This window comes from Hyperolius riggenbachi, chromosome 12 (genome assembly GCF_040937935.1).
Source record: "Hyperolius riggenbachi isolate aHypRig1 chromosome 12, aHypRig1.pri, whole genome shotgun sequence".
Lineage (NCBI taxonomy): Eukaryota > Metazoa > Chordata > Amphibia > Anura > Hyperoliidae > Hyperolius > Hyperolius riggenbachi.
Genome location: NC_090657.1, coordinates 223,171,496 through 223,191,421, shown reverse-complemented (window position 1 = coordinate 223,191,421; position 19,926 = coordinate 223,171,496). Strand labels below are relative to the sequence as shown.

Genomic DNA, 19,926 nt, shown 5'->3' with positions numbered 1-19,926 from the left:
AATAAAGGGAGACCCTGCCCAGTATTAGTATAGTGTCCCTAATAAAGGGAGGCCCTACCCAGTATTAGTATAGCGTTCCTAATAAAGGGAGGCAATGCCCGGTATTAGTATAGTGTTCCTAATAAAGGAAGGCCTTACCCAGTATTAGTATAGTGTTCCTAATAAAGGGAGACCCTGCCCAGTATTAGTATAGTGTTCCTAATAAAGGGAGGCCCTACCCAGTATTAGTATAGCGTTCCTAATAAAGGGAGGCCATGCCCAGTATTAGTATAGTGTTCCTAATAAAGGAAGGCCTTACCCAGTATTAGTATAGTGTTCCTAATAAAGGGAGGCCCTACCCAGTATTAGTATAGTGTTCCTAATAAAGGGAGGCCTTACCCAGTATTAGTATAGCGCTCCTAATAAAGGGAGGCCATGCCCAGTATTAGTATTATGTTCCTAATAAAGGGAGGCCCTGCCCAGTATTAGTATAGTGTTCCTAATAAATGGAAACCCTACCCAGTAATAGTATAGTGTTCCTAATAAAGGGAGACCATGCCCAGTATTAGTATAGTGTTCCTAATAAAGGGAGGCCCTGCCCAGTATTAGTATAGTGTTCCTAATAAAGGGAGGCCCTGCCCAGTATTAGTATAGTGTTCCTAATAAAGGGAGGCCCTGCCCAGTATTAGTATAGTGTTCCTAATAAAGGGAGACCCTGCCCAGTATTAGTATAGTGTCCCTAATAAAGGGAGACCCTGCCCAGTATTAGTATAGCGTTCCTAATAAAGGAAGGCCTTACCCAGTATTAGTATAGCGTTCCTAATAAAGGGAGGCCCTACCCAGTATTAGTATAGTGTTCCTAATAAAGGGAGACCCTGCCCAGTATTAGTATAGTGTCCCTAATAAAGGGAGGCCATGCCCAGTATTAGTATAGTGTTCCTAATAAAGGGAGGCCCTGCCCAGTATTAGTATAGCGTTCCTAATAAAGGGAGGCCCTACCCAGTATTAGTATAGTGTTCCTAATAAAGGGAGGCCTTACCCAGTATTAGTATATCGCTCCTAATAAAGGGAGGCCATGCCCAGTGTTAGTATTATGTTCCTAATAAAGGGAGGCCCTGCCCAGTATTAGTATAGTGTTCCTAATAAATGGAAACCCTACCCAGTAATAGTATAGTGTTCCTAATAAAGGGAGGCCCTGCCCAGTATTAGTATAGTGTTCCTAATAAAGGGAGGCCCTGCCCAGTATTAGTATAGTGTTCCTAATAAAGGGAGGCCCTGCTCAGTATTAGTATAGTGTTCCTAATAAAGGGAGGCCCTGCCCAGTATTAGTATAGTGTTCCTAATAAAGGGAGGCCCTGCCCAGTATTAGTATAGTGTTAATAAAGGGAGGCCCTGCCCAGTATTAGTATAGTGTTCCTAATAAAGGGAGGCCCTGCCCAGTATTAGTATAGTGTTCCTAATAAAGGGAGGCCCTACCCAGTATTAGTATAGTGTTCCTAATAAAGGGAGGCCCTGCCCAGTATTAGTATAGCGTTCCTAATAAAGGGAGGCCCTACCCAGTATTAGTATAGTGTTCCTAATAAAGGAAGGCCTTACCCAGTATTAGTATAGTGTTCCTAATAAAGGGAGGCCCTACCCAGTATTAGTATAGTGTTCCTAATAAAGGGAGGCCTTACCCAGTATTAGTATAGCGCTCCTAATAAAGGGAGGCCATGCCCAGTATTAGTATTATGTTCCTAATAAAGGGAGGCCCTGCCCAGTATTAGTATAGTGTTCCTAATAAATGGAAACCCTACCCAGTAATAGTATAGTGTTCCTAATAAAGGGAGACCATGCCCAGTATTAGTATAGTGTTCCTAATAAAGGGAGGCCCTGCCCAGTATTAGTATAGTGTTCCTAATAAAGGGAGGCCCTGCCCAGTATTAGTATAGTGTTCCTAATAAAGGGAGGCCCTGCCCAGTATTAGTATAGTGTTCCTAATAAAGGGAGACCCTGCCCAGTATTAGTATAGTGTTCCTAATAAAGGGAGACCCTGCCCAGTATTAGTATAGTGTTCCTAATAAAGGGAGACCCTGCCCAGTATTAGTATAGTGTTCCTAATAAAGGGAGACCCTGCCCAGTATTAGTATAGTGTTCATAATAAAGGGAGACCCTGCCCAGTATTAGTATAGTGTTCCTAATAAAGGGAGGCCCTACCCAGTATTAGTATAGTGTTCCTAATAAAGGGAGGTCCTACCCAGTATTAGTATAGTGGTCCTAATAAAGGGAGGTCCTACCCAGTATTAGTATAGTGGTCCTAATAAAGGGAGGCCCTACCCAGTATTAGTATAGTGTTCCTAATAAAGGGAGGCCCTGCCCAGCATTAGTATAGTGTCCCTAATAAAGGGAGACCCTACCCAGTATTAGTATAGTGGTCCTAATAAAGGGAGGCCCTACCCAGTATTAGTATAGTGTTCCTAATAAAGGGAGGCCCTACCCAGTATTAGTATAGTGTTCCTAATAAAGGGAGGCCCTGCCCAGCATTAGTATAGTGTCCCTAATAAAGGGAGACCCTACCCAGTATTAGTATAGTGTTCCTAATAAAGAGAGACCCTGCCCAGTATTAGTATAGTGTTCCTAATAAAGGGAGGCCATGCCCAGTATTAGTATAGTGTTCCTAATAAAGGAAGGCCTTACCCAGTATTAGTATAGTGTTCCTAATAAAGGGAGGCCATGCCCAGTATTAGTATAGTGTTCCTAATAAAGGGAGGCCCTGCCCAGTATTAGTATAGTGTTCCTAATAAGAGGAGACCTTACCCAGTATTAGTATATAGTGTTCCTAATAAAGGGAGGCCCTACCCAGTATTAGTATAGTGTTCCTAATAACAGGAGACCCTACCCAGTATTAGTATAGTGTTCCTAATAAAGGGAGGCCATGCCCAGTATTAGTATAGTGTTCCTAATAAATGGAGACCCTGCCCAGTATTAGTATAGTGTTCCTAATAAAAGGGAGGTCCTACCCAGTATTAGTATAGTGCGCCTAATAAAGGGAGGCCTTACCCACTATTAGTATAGTGTTCCTAATAAAGGGAGACCCTGCCCAGTATTAGTATAGCGTTCCTAATAAAGGGAGGCCCTACCCAGTATTAGTATAGTGTTCCTAATAAAGGAAGGCCTTACCTAGTATTAGTATAGTGTTCCTAATAAAGGGAGACCCTGCCCAGTATTAGTATAGTGTGCCTAATAAAGGGAGACCCTGCCCGGTATTAGTATAGTGTCCCTAATAAAGGGAGGCCCTACCCAGTATTAGTATAGCGTTCCTAATAAAGGGAGGCAATGCCCGGTATTAGTATAGTGTTCCTAATAAAGGGAGGCCTTACCCAGTATTAGTATAGTGTTCCTAATAAAGGGAGACCCTGCCCAGTATTAGTATAGTGTTCCTAATAAAGGGAGGCCCTACCCAGTATTAGTATAGCGTTCCTAATAAAGGGAGGCAATGCCCGGTATTAGTATAGTGTTCCTAATAAAGGAAGGCCTTACCCAGTATTAGTATAGTGTTCCTAATAAAGGGAGACCCTGCCCAGTATTAGTATAGTGTTCCTAATAAAGGGAGGCCCTACCCAGTATTAGTATAGCGTTCCTAATAAAGGGAGGCCATGCCCAGTATTAGTATAGTGTTCCTAATAAAGGGAGACCCTGCCCAGTATTAGTATAGTGTCCCTAATAAAGGGAGACCCTGCCCAGTATTAGTATAGCGTTCCTAATAAAGGAAGGCCTTACCCAGTATTAGTATAGCGTTCCTAATAAAGGGAGGCCCTACCCAGTATTAGTATAGTGTTCCTAATAAAGGGAGACCCTGCCCAGTATTAGTATAGTGTCCCTAATAAAGGGAGGCCATGCCCAGTATTAGTATAGTGTTCCTAATAAAGGGAGGCCCTGCCCAGTATTAGTATAGCGTTCCTAATAAAGGGAGGCCCTACCCAGTATTAGTATAGTGTTCCTAATAAAGGGAGGCCTTACCCAGTATTAGTATATCGCTCCTAATAAAGGGAGGCCATGCCCAGTATTAGTATTATGTTCCTAATAAAGGGAGGCCCTGCCCAGTATTAGTATAGTGTTCCTAATAAATGGAAACCCTACCCAGTAATAGTATAGTGTTCCTAATAAAGGGAGGCCCTGCCCAGTATTAGTATAGTGTTCCCAATAAAGGGAGGCCCTGCCCAGTATTAGTATAGAGTTCCTAATAAAGGGAGGCCCTGCTCAGTATTAGTATAGTGTTCCTAATAAAGGGAGGCCCTGCCCAGTATTAGTATAGTGTTCCTAATAAAGGGAGGCCCTGCCCAGTATTAGTATAGTGTTAATAAAGGGAGGCCCTGCCCAGTATTAGTATAGTGTTCCTAATAAAGGGAGGCCCTGCCCAGTATTAGTATAGTGTTCCTAATAAAGGGAGACCCTGCCCAGTATTAGTATAGTGTGCCTAATAAAGGGAGGCCCTACCCAGTATTAGTATAGTGTTCCTAATAAAGGGAGGCCCTGCCCAGTATTAGTATAGCGTTCCTAATAAAGGGAGGCCCTACCCAGTATTAGTATAGTGTTCCTAATAAAGGAAGGCCTTACCCAGTATTAGTATAGTGTTCCTAATAAAGGGAGGCCCTACCCAGTATTAGTATAGTGTTCCTAATAAAGGGAGGCCTTACCCAGTATTAGTATAGCGCTCCTAATAAAGGGAGGCCATGCCCAGTATTAGTATTATGTTCCTAATAAAGGGAGGCCCTGCCCAGTATTAGTATAGTGTTCCTAATAAATGGAAACCCTACCCAGTAATAGTATAGTGTTCCTAATAAAGGGAGACCATGCCCAGTATTAGTATAGTGTTCCTAATAAAGGGAGGCCCTGCCCAGTATTAGTATAGTGTTCCTAATAAAGGGAGGCCCTGCCCAGTATTAGTATAGTGTTCCTAATAAAGGGAGGCCCTGCCCAGTATTAGTATAGTGTTCCTAATAAAGGGAGACCCTGCCCAGTATTAGTATAGTGTTCCTAATAAAGGGAGACCCTGCCCAGTATTAGTATAGTGTTCCTAATAAAGGGAGACCCTGCCCAGTATTAGTATAGTGTTCCTAATAAAGGGAGACCCTGCCCAGTATTAGTATAGTGTTCCTAATAAAGGGAGGCCCTACCCAGTATTAGTATAGTGCTCCTAATAAAGGGAGGCCCTACCCAGTATTAGTATAGTGCTCCTAATAAAGGGAGGCCCTGCCCAGTATTAGTATAGTGTTCCTAATAAAGGGAGGCCCTGCCCAGTATTAGTATAGTGTTCCTAATAAAGGGAGGCCCTGCCCAGTATTAGTATAGTGTTCCTAATAAAGGGAGGCCCTGCCCAGTATTAGTATAGTGTTCCTAATAAAGGGAGGCCCTGCCCAGTATTAGTATAGTGTTCATAATAAAGGGAGACCCTACCCAGTATTAGTATAGTGTTCCTAATAAAGGGAGACCCTGCCCAGTATTAGTATAGTGTGCCTAATAAAGGGAGGCCCTACCCAGTATTAGTATAGTGTTCCTAATAAAGGGAGGCCCTGCCCAGTATTAGTATAGCGTTCCTAATAAAGGGAGGCCCTACCCAGTATTAGTATAGTGTTCCTAATAAAGGAAGGCCTTACCCAGTATTAGTATAGTGTTCCTAATAAAGGGAGGCCCTACCCAGTATTAGTATAGTGTTCCTAATAAAGGGAGGCCTTACCCAGTATTAGTATAGCGCTCCTAATAAAGGGAGGCCATGCCCAGTATTAGTATTATGTTCCTAATAAAGGGAGGCCCTGCCCAGTATTAGTATAGTGTTCCTAATAAAGGGAGACCCTGCCCAGTATTAGTATAGTGTCCCTAATAAAGGGAGGCCCTGCCCAGTATTAGTATAGTGTTCCTAATAAAGGGAGGCCATGCCCAGTATTAGTATCATGTTCCTAATAAATGGAGACCCTGCCCAGTATTAGTATAGTGTTCCTAATAAAGGGAGGCCCTGCCCAGTATTAGTATAGTGTTCCTAATAAAGGGAGGCCCTGCCCAGTATTAGTATCATGTTCCTAATAAAGGGAGACCCTGCCCAGTAATAGTATAGTGTTCCTAATAAAGGGAGGCCCTGCCCAGTATTAGTATAGTGTTCCTAATAAAGGGAGGCCCTGCCCAGTATTAGTATAGTGTTCCTAATAAAGGGAGACCCTGCCCAGTATTAGTATAGTGTTCCTAATAAAGGGAGACCCTGCCCAGTATTAGTATAGCGTTCCTAATAAAGTCCTTAGGTTGGGTAGTTACACATTATTTTCTCTGGAATATAATAAATGTATAGGGCTGATGGTTACACTCTTTATGTCTGTTTGGCAGGCAGTGTCTGTGTACAGAGAATGTGAAGAGGCTGATCAGGCCAGAGAGACACTCCCTGTATGTACAGGACTATCCGTCAGTGCTACCAGCTGGGACAGGATCTCAGTGGTGTGAAGCACAAGTCAGCCCAAACCTACAACTTCCTGCACTTCCTATTCTGACAGGATGTGGTGTGTCCCTCAAGTGCAGTCAGTGAGAAACGAAATGTTTTTCACAGTGCAGGGAACAATAAGGCCTCTTTCACACTATATGCAGTGCTCTGCAGATGTCAGAAATGTATATGATGTGCGATGTGCATAGACTGTAGTCTGGCGTCCGCACTTTATGCGTTGCGCAGCACTGGGTCACTTCCGTTTCCCTTTGCAGCCTGTTAAAGAGCTGGAGTCTAACTTCGCTGTCAGAGTAAGGCCCCCTGCATACTGCAAATCCGATTTGTGATCCCGATTTTCCCTGGATGCGATCAAAAGAAAAATCGCAGCATGCAGTAACGATTAAAAATGGCAAATCGCAATCGCACGTAGTGTGCAAGAGGTCTAACACCGCAGTGAGGTCATCGCAGAAACGGGCGAGGTGCTGTAACATGCAGGGGGCGTTTCCCAGTCTCTGCACTGTGCGACTGCATGCGCGCTGCCCACATCTGCCCCCACGGACGCGAGCTTGGCGGTTCCCAGAGCCACATGGTGCGCGGTGTAGAGCCTGGCGGTTGCCAGAGCCACATGGTGCGCGGTGTAGAGCCTGGCGGTTGCCAGAGCCACATGGTGCGCGGTGTAGAGCCTGGCGGTTCCCAGAGCCACATGGTGCGCGGTGTAGAGCCTGGCGGTTCCCAGAGCCACATGGTGCGCAGTGTAGAAGATGTGGACACAGTCGCAGTTACCACCCTCTGAAACGTCTGTGAACGGGGCCCACCCACAGGGGCCGCTTGCGCTAGCATCCCACGTATGCAGTTTCCCACAAGCACCATTCTGCGTTTCCAATTTTCGTTTTTTTTTTTTTTTTTTTTTTAAATCTTCCGATATGCATCTTTTTCTGTGAAAATCAATGAAGTTGATGTACGTACGCATCCATCACAATTTTCTTGCAAGCAAAAAATGCACATGTCGGTGGATTTTTGTGTTCCCATTGACCTGCAATGAAGCATGAATGGCACACGAGCATTGGCAGGCCACGCTGGAACGGAGGAAATGAAATGCCGCTGAAATACACGAGATGTTTGGGGAGCGGATCCCGCTCAGCGATGAGTTGCACTTCTGGAGCGAGGCAGGCGTGTTATTACATATTTATATTACACAGTCTAGACTCCGCGTCCCGCCCCCCTCTCCTCTGTCCGCCTAGTTCTCCTGGCAATAACTTATTCCCGGAATAACCAGCTTGTATTGACACGTCAGCCTGCAGCAACCAGGCTGTGCAACCGGATCTGCAGCTCCCCCCGCAGGAGAGGTTAACTCCCCCCCCCCCCAATTCCCGGGGGCAGGCCCAGCACTGAATAGGTTAACCACCCCCTCCCCAGGGCAGGCCCAGCACTGATTAGGTTATCCCACCCCCCCCCCCCCCCCCCGACAGGCCCAGCACTGGAGAGGTTAACTCCCCCCCATTCCCGGGGGCAGGCCCAGCACTGAATAGGTTAACCACCCCCTCCCCAGGGCAGGCCCAGCACTGATTAGGTTAACCCCCCCAGACAGGCCCAGCACTGGAGAGGTTAACTCCCCCCCTATTCCCGGGGGCAGGCCCAGCACTGAATAGGTTAACCACCCCCTCCCCCGGGCAGGCCCAGCACAGATTAGGTTAACCCCCCCAGACAGGCCCAGCACTGAGGATAACACCCTTCTCCCCCCCCCCCCCCCCCACCCAGGAAGGCCCAGCACTGATGAGGATAACCCTCCGGGCAGGCCCAGCACTGATGAGGATAACCCCCCAGATATGCCCAGCACTGAGGAGGTTAACCACCCGCCCCCCTCCGGGCAGGCTCAGCACTGAGGAGGTTAATCCTCCCCCCCTCCAGCACTGGAGAGGTTAACATCCCCCTCCAGCACTGGAGAGGTTAACATCCCCCTCTCCACCCGGCAGGCCCAGCACTGGAGAGGTTAATCCCCTCTCCCCCAGGCAGGCCCAGCACTGGAGAGGTTAACCCCCAGCTCAGCGTGACCCCAGTAAACAGACCCATGTGAGCAGCGTCACATGACGAGCGTGCAGCATGTGACTGTGGCCTAATCGCAGCATGTGACTGGGGAGGAGATGTGCAGAGACAGCTCAGCCAGGGATATCCCCTGCTACCAGCAATGGCGGATGTCCCACTGGTTACTTATTAACCCTGCATCCTGTATGTTAGCATCGCACATCCACGCCAGCACTTACCCTGCTTATCTAATGCTGGGAATACACGTTACGTTCTCCGCGTTCCATTCTCCGCGCGATCTATTAGCCATTCAATGCTTGATTCTCTCATCTTAGTTTTTCTTATCTCGTTTCCATTCGCTTCTATGAGAAATCGAACGGAACAGAATTGAGCGGAGAATCAGACATGTCAGAATTTTATCATCGAAGGCATCTACCGGAACGGTTCTTCGCGAAAAACGTAACCTGTATTCCAGGCATTACAGTGAACAAGCAAGCAAGAAACTCAAGCAAGAGACACATGGAGGCTGCCACACATTTCTAAACGATACCAGTTGCCTGGCAGCCCTGCTGATCTCTTTGGCTGCAGTCATGTCTGAATCACACACCTGAAACAAGCATGCAGCTAATCCAGTTACACTTCAGTCAGAGCACCTGATCTGCATGCTTGTTCAGGGGCTATGAAGAAAATACTAGAGGCAGAGGATCGGCAGGACTGGTTATTATGCTGCTGCTTATCTTTTAGAGCAGAAAGGAAGTTCTGAGTTCAGGTCCCCTTTCTTAAGCCACTCCTCCACGCTGACAGCCTATCATGTCTGCCAGTCTCTAGTAGGAAGGTGCGGCTTTAAAGTTGACTGAAAGTGAGCAGGCAGCAGAGGAGGGTGAGGATCGGTGCATCGGTGACAGGTTTTTATTTTTTTGCAAAAAGTATTGTTTTACAATAACTTAATGTAAACGCATATAAAAAGCTGGAACAGAACGTGGACTTATGGAAAGGTTCTCAGGGGCCCGCAGGTCCTGTGGCTGCGACACTTCGATAAAAACGATTGGATCTCCCGGAAAAAAAAAAAATCGAAAGCTTTCTTTTCTTTTGACTGAAAAATCCGATTGGATTTCCTATTTTCTTCGATTTTTATCAATCCGGGATGCCAGATATTTTTCTTCAATCTTTTTAAAGATTGTATGGTGTGTGTTAGATTGTCAATTTATTAATATACACACCCCAGCAATTTTCTCAGAGTTTCCAATCATTTTTATCATAATTGGGGAAAAATGTAACACAGGTGTGTGGTACATTGGTCATATTTTTGAAATGTTACCATCAGTCAGAAAAATTAATTGCAATTCATAAATTGAACAGATATTTAAAAAAATTGTATGGTGTGTGGCCACCTTAACAGAGAGAGTGAGTGTGTATATACTGACGCCCCACCCATGCAGCCACTCGTAATTCCCATATAACTGGTTTGTCGGCTCAGGGTCTGTCTGGATAAGGTTATCTTTGTAGAACTCATACACATTACCACTAAGGATTGGTTCACACGGACGCTTTGCGGGTGTTTTAAAAGCAACGTTTTTGCAAGTGAATGGGAGCGTTTAGCGCAACCTTTCATGCAAGCTGTCAGTAGATCCCGGCGTCTCGTCTCAAAAGCAACAAGCAGCTTCTAGCAGGAGTTTGCGGTTGCTGGCGTTGCATTTGAATGCTATCAAAAGTCAACAAAAGCCCGTAAAATCCATTACAGCCATTAAAGCCTTTAAAAGCTTTTAAAAGGTTTTGTTCTAAAATCGCAATAGCTGAGGCCAGTGTTTTGCGATTTTGCGAGTGATTTTTTTTAAGCGCCTCCTGGCGCTTTCCTGCGTGCTACGATTTTTTTGTAAAGCGCTTTTCTAAGCACTTTAGCAGAGCGATTTGTTCGCTCACTTCCTGGCGCTGGGGAAATCGATATACAAAACGCTTTTTCAATCGCTTTGTGAGCTCCCTATACCTTCCATTGAGGCAAATCGCCCCCAAAAAAATGGTACAGGAAGCGCTTTAGTGTGCGGATCGGAATCGAACCACTCAGATATGAACACTGTCATAGGCTTTTAGGGCGATTTTGAAAATCGCCAGCGCTTAAAATAAGGCAAAAACGCCCCTAGTGTGAACAAGACCTAAAAGCATTAAGCACTGGCGTTCTTGAAAGCAAAACCCAACAGCGTTTAAACGAGATGCTGAGCAGAAGTCCGTGAGAACCGGCCCTGAACCCAGCAGGCTCTGGTCTGGTGCCGATTTGGTGACTGACCTATTGCAGTTATTTTGCTGTACCAATAACATGCAGCATTCTGGATATATTGAGCATTTTTATATCCTGCTGTGTAAAGAGAAAATGCCGGCAGTGACACGGAAAATCAGCTCACTAAATAAACAGAAGGTAGGTATAGTACACAGAGCAGCGTGACAAACTGGCATGACAAGTCACCTAATGTTATTATACAGGGAGGGGCAGGAAAACTGCTGCACTGTGCACAACACCGAGTATAGATAATTCTATACAGGTTGTATCCCACACCAATACAGCCACCCACCATTAGCAGACAGGAAGGAAACCAATGCCAGCTCCCATCCTAACCTGCTGGTGTTTTGGCTTCACTGGGGTCTGAATCACAACTGGAACAAGCATTAGACTATGACTATGGTAGGATTAGATTGTGAGCTCCTCTGAGGACAGTCAGTGACATGACTATGTACTCTGTAATGTGCTACAGGATATGTCAGTGCTATATAAATATATAATATTAATAATAATAATATGGTAGGACATTACACCATGACTATGGTAGGATTATTGTGAGCTCCTCTGACGACAGTCAGTGACATGACTATGTTCTCTGTAATGTGCTGCAGGAGATGTCAGTGCTATATAAATATATAATAATAATATAGTAAGACATTAGACTATGACTGTGGTAGGATTAGAGTGTGAGCTCCTCTGAGGACAGTCAGTGACATGACTATGTACTCTGTAAAGTGCTGCAGAAGATGTCAGTGCTATATAAATACATAATAATAATAATAATAATAATAATAATAATATGGTAGGATATTAGACTAGGACTATGGCAGGATTAGATTGTGAGCTCCTCTGAGGACAGTCAGTGACATGACTATGTACTCTGTAATGTGCTGCAGAAGATGTCAGTGCTATATAAATATATATAATAATATGGTAGGATATTAGACTATGGCAGGATTAGATTGTGAGCTCCTCTGAGGACATTCAGTGACATGACTATGTAATGTGCTGCAGAAGATGTCAGTGCTATATAAATATATATAATAATATGGTAGGACATTAGACTATGACTATGGTAGGCTTAGACTGTAAGCTCCTCTGAGGACAGTTAGTGACATGACTATGTACTCTATAATGTGCTACAGAAGATATCAGTGCTACATAAATACATAATAATAATATGGTAGTACATTAGACTATGACTATGGTAGGATTAGATTGTGAGCTCTTCTGAGGACAGTCAGTGACATGACTATGTGCTCTGTAATGTGCTGCAGAAGATACCAGTGCTATATAAATACATAATATAATATTGTAGGACATTAGACTATGACTATGAATATCAGAATCAGAATCAGTTTATTCGCCAAGTGCAACAAATATCGCACCCGGAATTTTTTGTGGAACACACGGCCTAGAAAATTTGTTATACAAACAGATCGAGAAGACAGTACAATCAGATCAAAAAAAAAATGCGATAGATACAGTATAGTTTAGGGGGCAGAGAGATTACACCAAAACAAACATTTACTAACAGGGTTACAACATGATATGATATAGGCAGCAGTATGGTAGGATTAGAGTGTGAGCTTCTCTGAGGACAGTCAGTGACATGACTATGTACTCTGTATAGTGCTGCAGAAGATGTCAGTGCTATATAAATACATAATAATATGGTAGGACATTACACTATGACTATGGTAGGATTAGAGTGTGAGCTCCTCTGAGGACAGTCAGTGACATGACTATGTACTCTGTAATGTGCTGTAGAAGATGTCAGTACTATATAAATACATAATAATAATATGGTAGGACATTAGACTACTAGGACTATGGTAGGATTAGAGTGTGAGCTCCTCTGAGGACAGTCAGTGACATGACTATATGGCAGGTGGCCCCTCCTGGGCTCAGCAATGTGTGGGCACTGCCAGGCACCCCTTCCCTATATAATGAGCAGACAGCTGGCAGCGATCTCCGGGCACGCAGAAACTTCAGTAAAGTTTCCTCCGGGCAGGGGAGGGTTGTGTGGGCGGAGCCTCTTACCGCACAGACGATCCTCAGCACGGTCTCCGGTCTCTTGAGAAAGGCCTCCGGGTTGAAGCTGCCACCGGCCTTGGCTGCCCCGTACGCCGAGCCGCTCTCCATGCTGCTGCTCTGCGCTGCCCGCACCGCCCGACACTCCCCTACACCGAGACCACGCCCCGCCCTCCACCGAGACCACGCCCCGCCTGACACTCCCCTCCACCGAGACCACGCCCCACCCGATACTCCCCTCCACCGAGACCACGCCCCGCCTGATACTGCACTCCTCTACACCACACTGCCGTGCCCGACACCACGCCTCTAACCGCCCAGCAAATGTAGCCGCGCCCCGTCTGCGCCCAGAAAGCTTAGCCGCGTCCCGAGTCGGAGTGTGCCTCATTTGCGCCCAAAAAGCGTAACCACGTCCCACATGCGCCCCAAAAGCGTAGCCACGCCCCACCTGCGACTCATTTGCGCCGAAAAAGCGTAACCACGCCCCACCTTCCCCTCATTTGCGCCCAGAAAGCTTAGCCACGCCCCACCTGCGCCCAGAAAGCTTAGCCACGCCCCGCCTACTTTCCGCCCAGAAAGCTTAGCCTTGCCCCCTTGCGCCTGTTCTCCGCCCACCGCGCAGCAGCTCCCCGCCTACTCCGTGGCCCGCCCCCCTTTTCAGCAAGCGAAGCCACCGAACTTGTTTCCTTTATTATAGTCCCGCCCCCTTTCCTGTCACCGCAGCCCGACTAATAATAACCCTTCAGCAGCCCCGGCTGACTGGAGCGTCATCCCTCCCGAGCCCCTCACAGAGAGCGGGCTGCCATAATAATCACCTACCTACACTACAGCCAGGTGCCACAGCTGTGACGTCATGTGTATAATGATAAGAGTTGCAGCCACTAGTCCCCCTCCCCGAGTACAGCTGATGAGCAAGGTAATGATGTCCATGTTTCCCTATCACTCCAGTGGGCGATGTTACAGTTGGTTCGCATTCCACAGTTTTTACCTCATAAAGGGAAACTTAAATGTACCTTAAAAAAAACCTGTACTGAAAAAAAGTTCCCCTGGGGGGTACTCACCTCGGGTGGGAGAAGCCTCTGGACCCTATCGAGGCTTCCCTCGTCCTGTGTCCCACGGCGGTCTCGCTGCAGCCCCCGGAACGCACAGGCGACAAATCCGACAGCCCGTGCAATATTTACCTTTTCGGGCTCCAGCGGGGGCGATTTTGCGGCTCTTCTGACGGAGATAGGCGAAAATAGCTGATCTTCGTCGTGTCCGCTCTACTGCGCAGGTGCAGGAGACTTGCGCCTGCGCAGTAGAGCGGCCTGACGGAGATCGGCTATTTTCGCCTATCTCCGCGGGAAGAGCGGATACTGCGCTGGAGCCAAAAGGTAAATATTTACATCGCCGCCACTCCGGGAGGATTTTCGCCACCGCCGTGGGACCGAGGAGGACGGGGGAAGCCTCAATAGGATCCGGAGGCTTCCCCCACCCGAGGTGAGTACCCCCCAGGGGAGTTTTTTTCATTACTGATTTTCTGTAAACAAATTTTGTTTGCAAATTTTAAGTTTCACTTACCTGGGGCTTCCGCCAGCCCCATGCAGAAGTCCTGTACCCGTGCCGTCACTCACCGATCATCCGGTACCGTTTTTGTTTTCAGGCCCTGCGTGGATGTGTAGTGTGCAGGCGCAAGAAGGCCACAGAGATGGCAGTGCGATTGAGGCCGCGCAGGCAAGCACGCTGCTCGGCAACTGATCAGTCACTGAAAATGACAGTGCAGGGGACCGGATGATCGACGAGTGATGATGCGGGCCCAGGACTTCTACAGGGGGAAGCCCCAGCTAAGTGAATGTTTTTTTTGGTTTTCGGTTAAACGAATCATGAAGGAAAAAAGGGTCATCCCTTTCTTCCCCCCCCCCCCCCTCCCCTCCTACTTACCCGGGGCTTCCTTCCTCCAGTCCTTTGCAGACGACATGTCCAATGCAGCATCTCCACCGCCCGGGGTCCCCACCGCTGCAGAGGCCAACCTCTGGGTCATCCTCTACTGTGCCTGTGCAATACGCCGCGGACAACGTGGATCGGATTGACAGCGGCACTTCACACAGGCGCTGTACGAGGATGACCACGAGGTCGGCCTCTGTACCAGCGGGGTCCCCGGGGTAGCGGCTACGTGGGACATGTCCGCTGCAAGGGGTTTGGAAGAAGGGGGCCCGGGGTAAGTAGAGCAGGGGGACCTTTTTTTCCTTGATGATTGCTTTAGGCCTCTTTCACAGTACGACGTTAAAGTCGCACGTTAGAACATTTTATAACGCAGACTAACGCACAGAAATACTAAGTCTGTGCGACATTCACAGTGCACACGTTGCATTGTGTGTAACGTGAGGCGTTATTAGAAAGTGCTGCATGCTGTGCGTTTAGCAATGAATCTGCTGCGCTAGTTGTGTTGCACATGCTCAGTAATGTATATATATATTTATCTTTTTTTCTATATGTAACGCATGCGCCGTTTTCCTTCCATCATTGTGCGATGAAAATGGCGCACCAAATGCAGGGCTAAAGAATGCACTATAACGTCCAAGTTATAGCTCACAATGCGTTGCGTTAGGGGCACGTTGCGCGACATTAACGTCGCATCAAACGCAACGTCCTGATGTGTAAGTAGTATGGAAGTCACTTACCAATACACCAAGAATTCAAAAATAAGTCAGGAGATGAAAAGAAAAACAACATATGGCTTTATTCAAAAATGTCACATGTATACATGCGGGAAACCCAGTTAAGCCTAGCAAAAGGATCAAGGCAGGTTAAGGTTTCTGGCTTTACTTCCGCTGTGCATTAGTTCTTATACCCCAAAGTACGTAGTCATGATGTAATTTTACTTGTCCAATAATAATGTATGTCTCTGAGAGTTTTTCTTCTTTACTCAAGGAGGGTGGAGAATCCCCACAGCATTGCACCTGGTATGGTCTCCAGCACACAATCTATTCAGCATCTTGCTCACATAGTTACTTCCAAGGTCTTAGCTTGCGGGACTCGAATCATCCTCCGATGGGAGGTTTGCAGTGCCAGGCGCAGCATATCTGTTTAGACATTCCTGAAAGATAAAAAACTCACACAGTACTAGGTCTTAGCTAAAGCATGTCAGCAATAAAAGAATCTGAGTCTAACGTTAAAGGGTAACTCTAGTCATCTGAATCATCTGTGTTACATTGGCCTTATTAAACATTGGTGTCACCTTATATCTATTAACCACCTTAGCGGTATGGACGAGCTCAGCTCGTCCATTACCGCCAGAGGGTGCCGCTCAGGCCCTGCTGGGCCGATTTACATGAAATAAAGAGCAGCACACGCAGCCGGCACTTTGCCAGCCGCGTGTGCTGCCCGATCGCCGCCGCTCTGCGGCGATCCGCCGCGAGCAGCGGCGAAAGAGGGTCCCCCCAGCCGCCTGAGCCCTGCGCAGCCGGAACAAATAGTTCCGGCCAGCGCTAAGGGCTGGATCGGAGGCGGCAGACGTCAGGACGTCGGCTGACGTCCATGACGTCACTCCGCTCGTCGCTATGGCGACGATCTAAGCAAAACAAGGAAGGCCGCTCATTGCGGCCTTCCTTGTTTATTCCGGGCGCCGGAGGCGATCAGAAGAACGCCTCCGGAGCGCCATCTAGTGGGCTTTCATGCAGCCAACTTTCAGTTGGCTGCATGAAATATTTTTTTTTTTATTTAAAAAAAACCCTCATGTAGCTGCCCTGGCGATCTTAATAGAACGCCAGGGTGGTTAAGTGCATATATATGAAACTTGGATTAACATACAGCTATGACATTAACAGTAGCCGTAAGGTTCACTTTAACATTCATATACTGGTGTATATATCTTGTATATACACACGGTGTGTATATCTAGTTTTTTTTTTTCCAGTACAATCTAGGCTTTCTTTTGGGTAATAATTTTTTCTTATTTTTCTTTCTCATTTTTTCTTATTTTGTAGTCATTTTATGGGAAAAATTAGGCGTAATTGCAAAAAAAAATACCCTTTTTTTCATCTTTCACCCTTCCTAATGTGCACGTGAAAATGCCCCACAGTTATTAAACACAAAAAAAATGAATTATTTGTCTCTTCCCGGTTAAAACGATACCCCATATGCCATATTTTATTACTAGCTGAGCATGTGGTGGACTGTTATCCCCAGCCTGCGTGTCTGTGGCGATCGGATGCGTTCTCTAGGGCGACAGTTCGGGGGCCATAGTGCTGTACAGATCCATCGCTAGGCAACAGCGGAGTGTAGAGCATTGGGGCCCCAAACTTTCGGCGGAGTGATGACATCTACTAATCACTACAGGCGGCAATCATTAAATATGTATAAACCGTTATAGGTGTTGCAGGGGTTAATAGGCTAAGCTGGGGCTAAAAATTAAATGGAGATTTAAAAACATTCTTTATTTTATTGGGACCTTGGGCTCTATTCACAATGCCTTACCGCATGCCGTAAAATAGTATGTGCAAATTATCACCCAAAAGATCACCATTGTGTAATTCTCAAAGATTTATCTCCTTAAAGTGACTCCGAGCTCAGAGTATAAATAAAATTTGAACTTACCCGGGGCTTTCTCCATCCCAGCCCTGGTCAGGACGTCCCACGCCGGCCTCCTGGCTCTTCTCCCGGCGGCTGTCCGCGTAGCGCGGACAGGCCGGGCCCCCGGACGACACTGGCGAGTGTCGGGGCTTCTCCTTCCCTATACGTCGCAAATGACTTCACACGCCGGCCGCCGCGGGTCATGACGCCGGCCGGCGTGACAGCACGGCGCATGCGTGGTTTAATCGCGCATGCGCCGTGCTGTCACGCCGGCCGCCGTCATGACGCGCGGCGGCCGGCGTGTGACGTATAGGGAAGAAAAAGGCCCGACACTCGCCAGTGTCGCCCGGGGAACCGGCCTGTCCGCGCTATGCGGACAGCCGCCGGGAGAAGAGCCAGGAGGCCGGCGTGGGACGTCCCGACCAGGGCTGGGATGGAGAAAGCCCCGGGTAAGTTCAAATTTTATTTATACTCTGAGCTCGGAGTCCCTTTAAAGCGGATCCAAGATGAAAAACTAACTATAACAAGTAACTTGTCTATATATCTTATCTAAACTTTAGATAGTTTACACAGCAAATCTATTCAGCTTTAACAGAATATGATTATTTCTTCCTGTGATACAATGACAGCAGCCATGTTGTTTGTAAACATTACACAGAGGCAGGCTTATCTGTATCTTCAGCACTCAGCCTGTGAAAAAAACCTAACCCCCCCCCCCCTCTGCCTCTGAAATCAATGGCTAGTAACACCTCTTCCTCCTCCTCCTGCCCAGACTGAGCTCCCATGAGCCCTTGCTACTGCCAAGGCTCTCTGAAAACCTGTGGGCGTGGTTTATTTAGTTTATAGAGAATTAGAGTATTAAAACAAAAACAAAAATGTATTTGGCTTGAGGAATGCCCTATAAACAATAGGGGTACTTATCCGTTAGCCGGGCGCATCCGGCAGGTGGCGCTAATTACTATTCCCCCTCCAGGCCGACATGGATAGTAGGGAAAGATGTAACTCTGGTGGAGTTTTGTCGCCACCTAGAGGATGCGCCCGGCTAACGGATAAGTACCACAATAGGAAAGGAGCACAATTATGCAATAAGTAAAAGTTCACCTCGGATCCACTTTAATTTTCTGCATACGGTAAAAGTGACTAAATTTCCTCCACTGTGAAATTCTTAATTGAATAAATGTGCGGATAAGTGGTGATAGATAAAGATTTTTTCTATCACCTATAGAGGGCAGGTGATCATGTTCACATATCTACTGTTGCAATCTAGCATGGAGCCTTTCAAGCTTTGTTTCTTTGTGTCCATGTCAATTGTGCGTAGAAAGAGACAGAGAAAACTGGTGTGCCTAATGTCAAGGCGCACTTTCACACCTCGTACAGTCTTTTATATGATTTTATAGATGCCAAGAAGGAAACTCCTCTCTGTTCGAAAAGATAAGCAACAGCATAATCTTTAAAGGATACCCGAAGTGACATGTGACATGATGAGATAGACATGGGTATGTACAGCGCCTAGCACACAAATAACTATGCTGTGTTCCTTTTTTTTTTCTCTGCCTGAAAGAGTTAAATATCAGGTATGTAAGTGGCTGACTCAGTTCTGACTCAGACAGGAAGTGACTTCACTGTGACCCTCACTGATAAGAAATTCCAAGAAGGAGGGTTGTGGCCTGCGTCCCCAGTACTGTGCTGATATTGTGCGAGGAGGGTTGTGGCCTGCGACCCCCAGTACTGTGCTGCTATTGTGCGAGGAGGGTTGTGGCCTGCGTCCCCCAGTACAGTGCTGATATTGTGCGAGGAGGGTTGTGGCCTGCGTCCCCCAGTACAGTGCTGATATTGTGCGAGGAGGGTTGTGGCCTGCGTCCCCAGTACAGTGCTGATATTGTGCGAGGAGGGTTGTGGCCTGTGTCCCCAGTACAGTGCTGATATTGTGCGAGGAGGGTTGTGGCCTGCGTCCCCCAGTACTGTGCTGATATTGTACGAGGAGGGTTGTGGCCTGCGTCCCCAGTACAGTGCTGATATTGTGCGAGGAGGGTTGTGGCCTGCGTCCCCCAGTACTGTGCTGATATTGTGCGAGGAGGGTTGTGGCCTGCGTCCCCCAGTACAGTGCTGATATTGTGCGAGGAGGGTTGTGGCCTGCGTCCCCCAGTACTGTGCTGCTATTGTGCGGGGAGGGTTGTGGCCTGCGTCCCCCAGTACAGTGCTGATATTGTGCGAGGAGGGTTGTGGCCTGCGTCCCCAGTACAGTGCTGATATTGTGCGAGGAGGGTTGTGGCCTGCGTCCCCCAGTACTGTGCTGATATTGTACGAGGAGGGTTGTGGCCTGCGTCCCCAGTACAGTGCTGATATTGTGCGAGGAGGGTTGTGGCCTGCGTCCCCCAGTACTGTGCTGATATTGTGCGAGGAGGGTTGTGGCCTGCGTCCCCCAGTACTGTGCTGATATTGTGCGAGGAGGGTTGTGGCCTGCATCCCCCAGTACAGTGCTGATATTGTGCGAGGAGGGTTGTGGCCTGCGTCCCCCAGTACTGTGCTGATATTGTGCGAGGAGGGTTGTGGCCTGCGTCCCCAGTACTGTGCTCATATTGTACGAGGAGTGTTGTGGCCTGCGTCCCCCAGTACTGTGCTG

At 47.3% G+C, this 19,926-nt stretch overlaps 1 protein-coding gene across 1 annotated transcript in view; it reads right to left on the bottom strand.

The window, feature by feature from the left end:
* SYNGR2 (synaptogyrin 2) overlaps positions 1-12,897 on the bottom strand; it is a 35,966-nt gene extending 23,069 nt beyond the window's left edge. Inside the window, exon 1 of the mRNA XM_068262417.1 lies at positions 12,762-12,897. Coding sequence (XP_068118518.1) covers positions 12,762-12,863 — 102 coding nt within the window. The 5' untranslated portion in view covers positions 12,864-12,897. The remainder of the gene's footprint in view (positions 1-12,761) is intronic.
* Between the last annotated feature and the right edge of the window lie 7,029 nt (positions 12,898-19,926).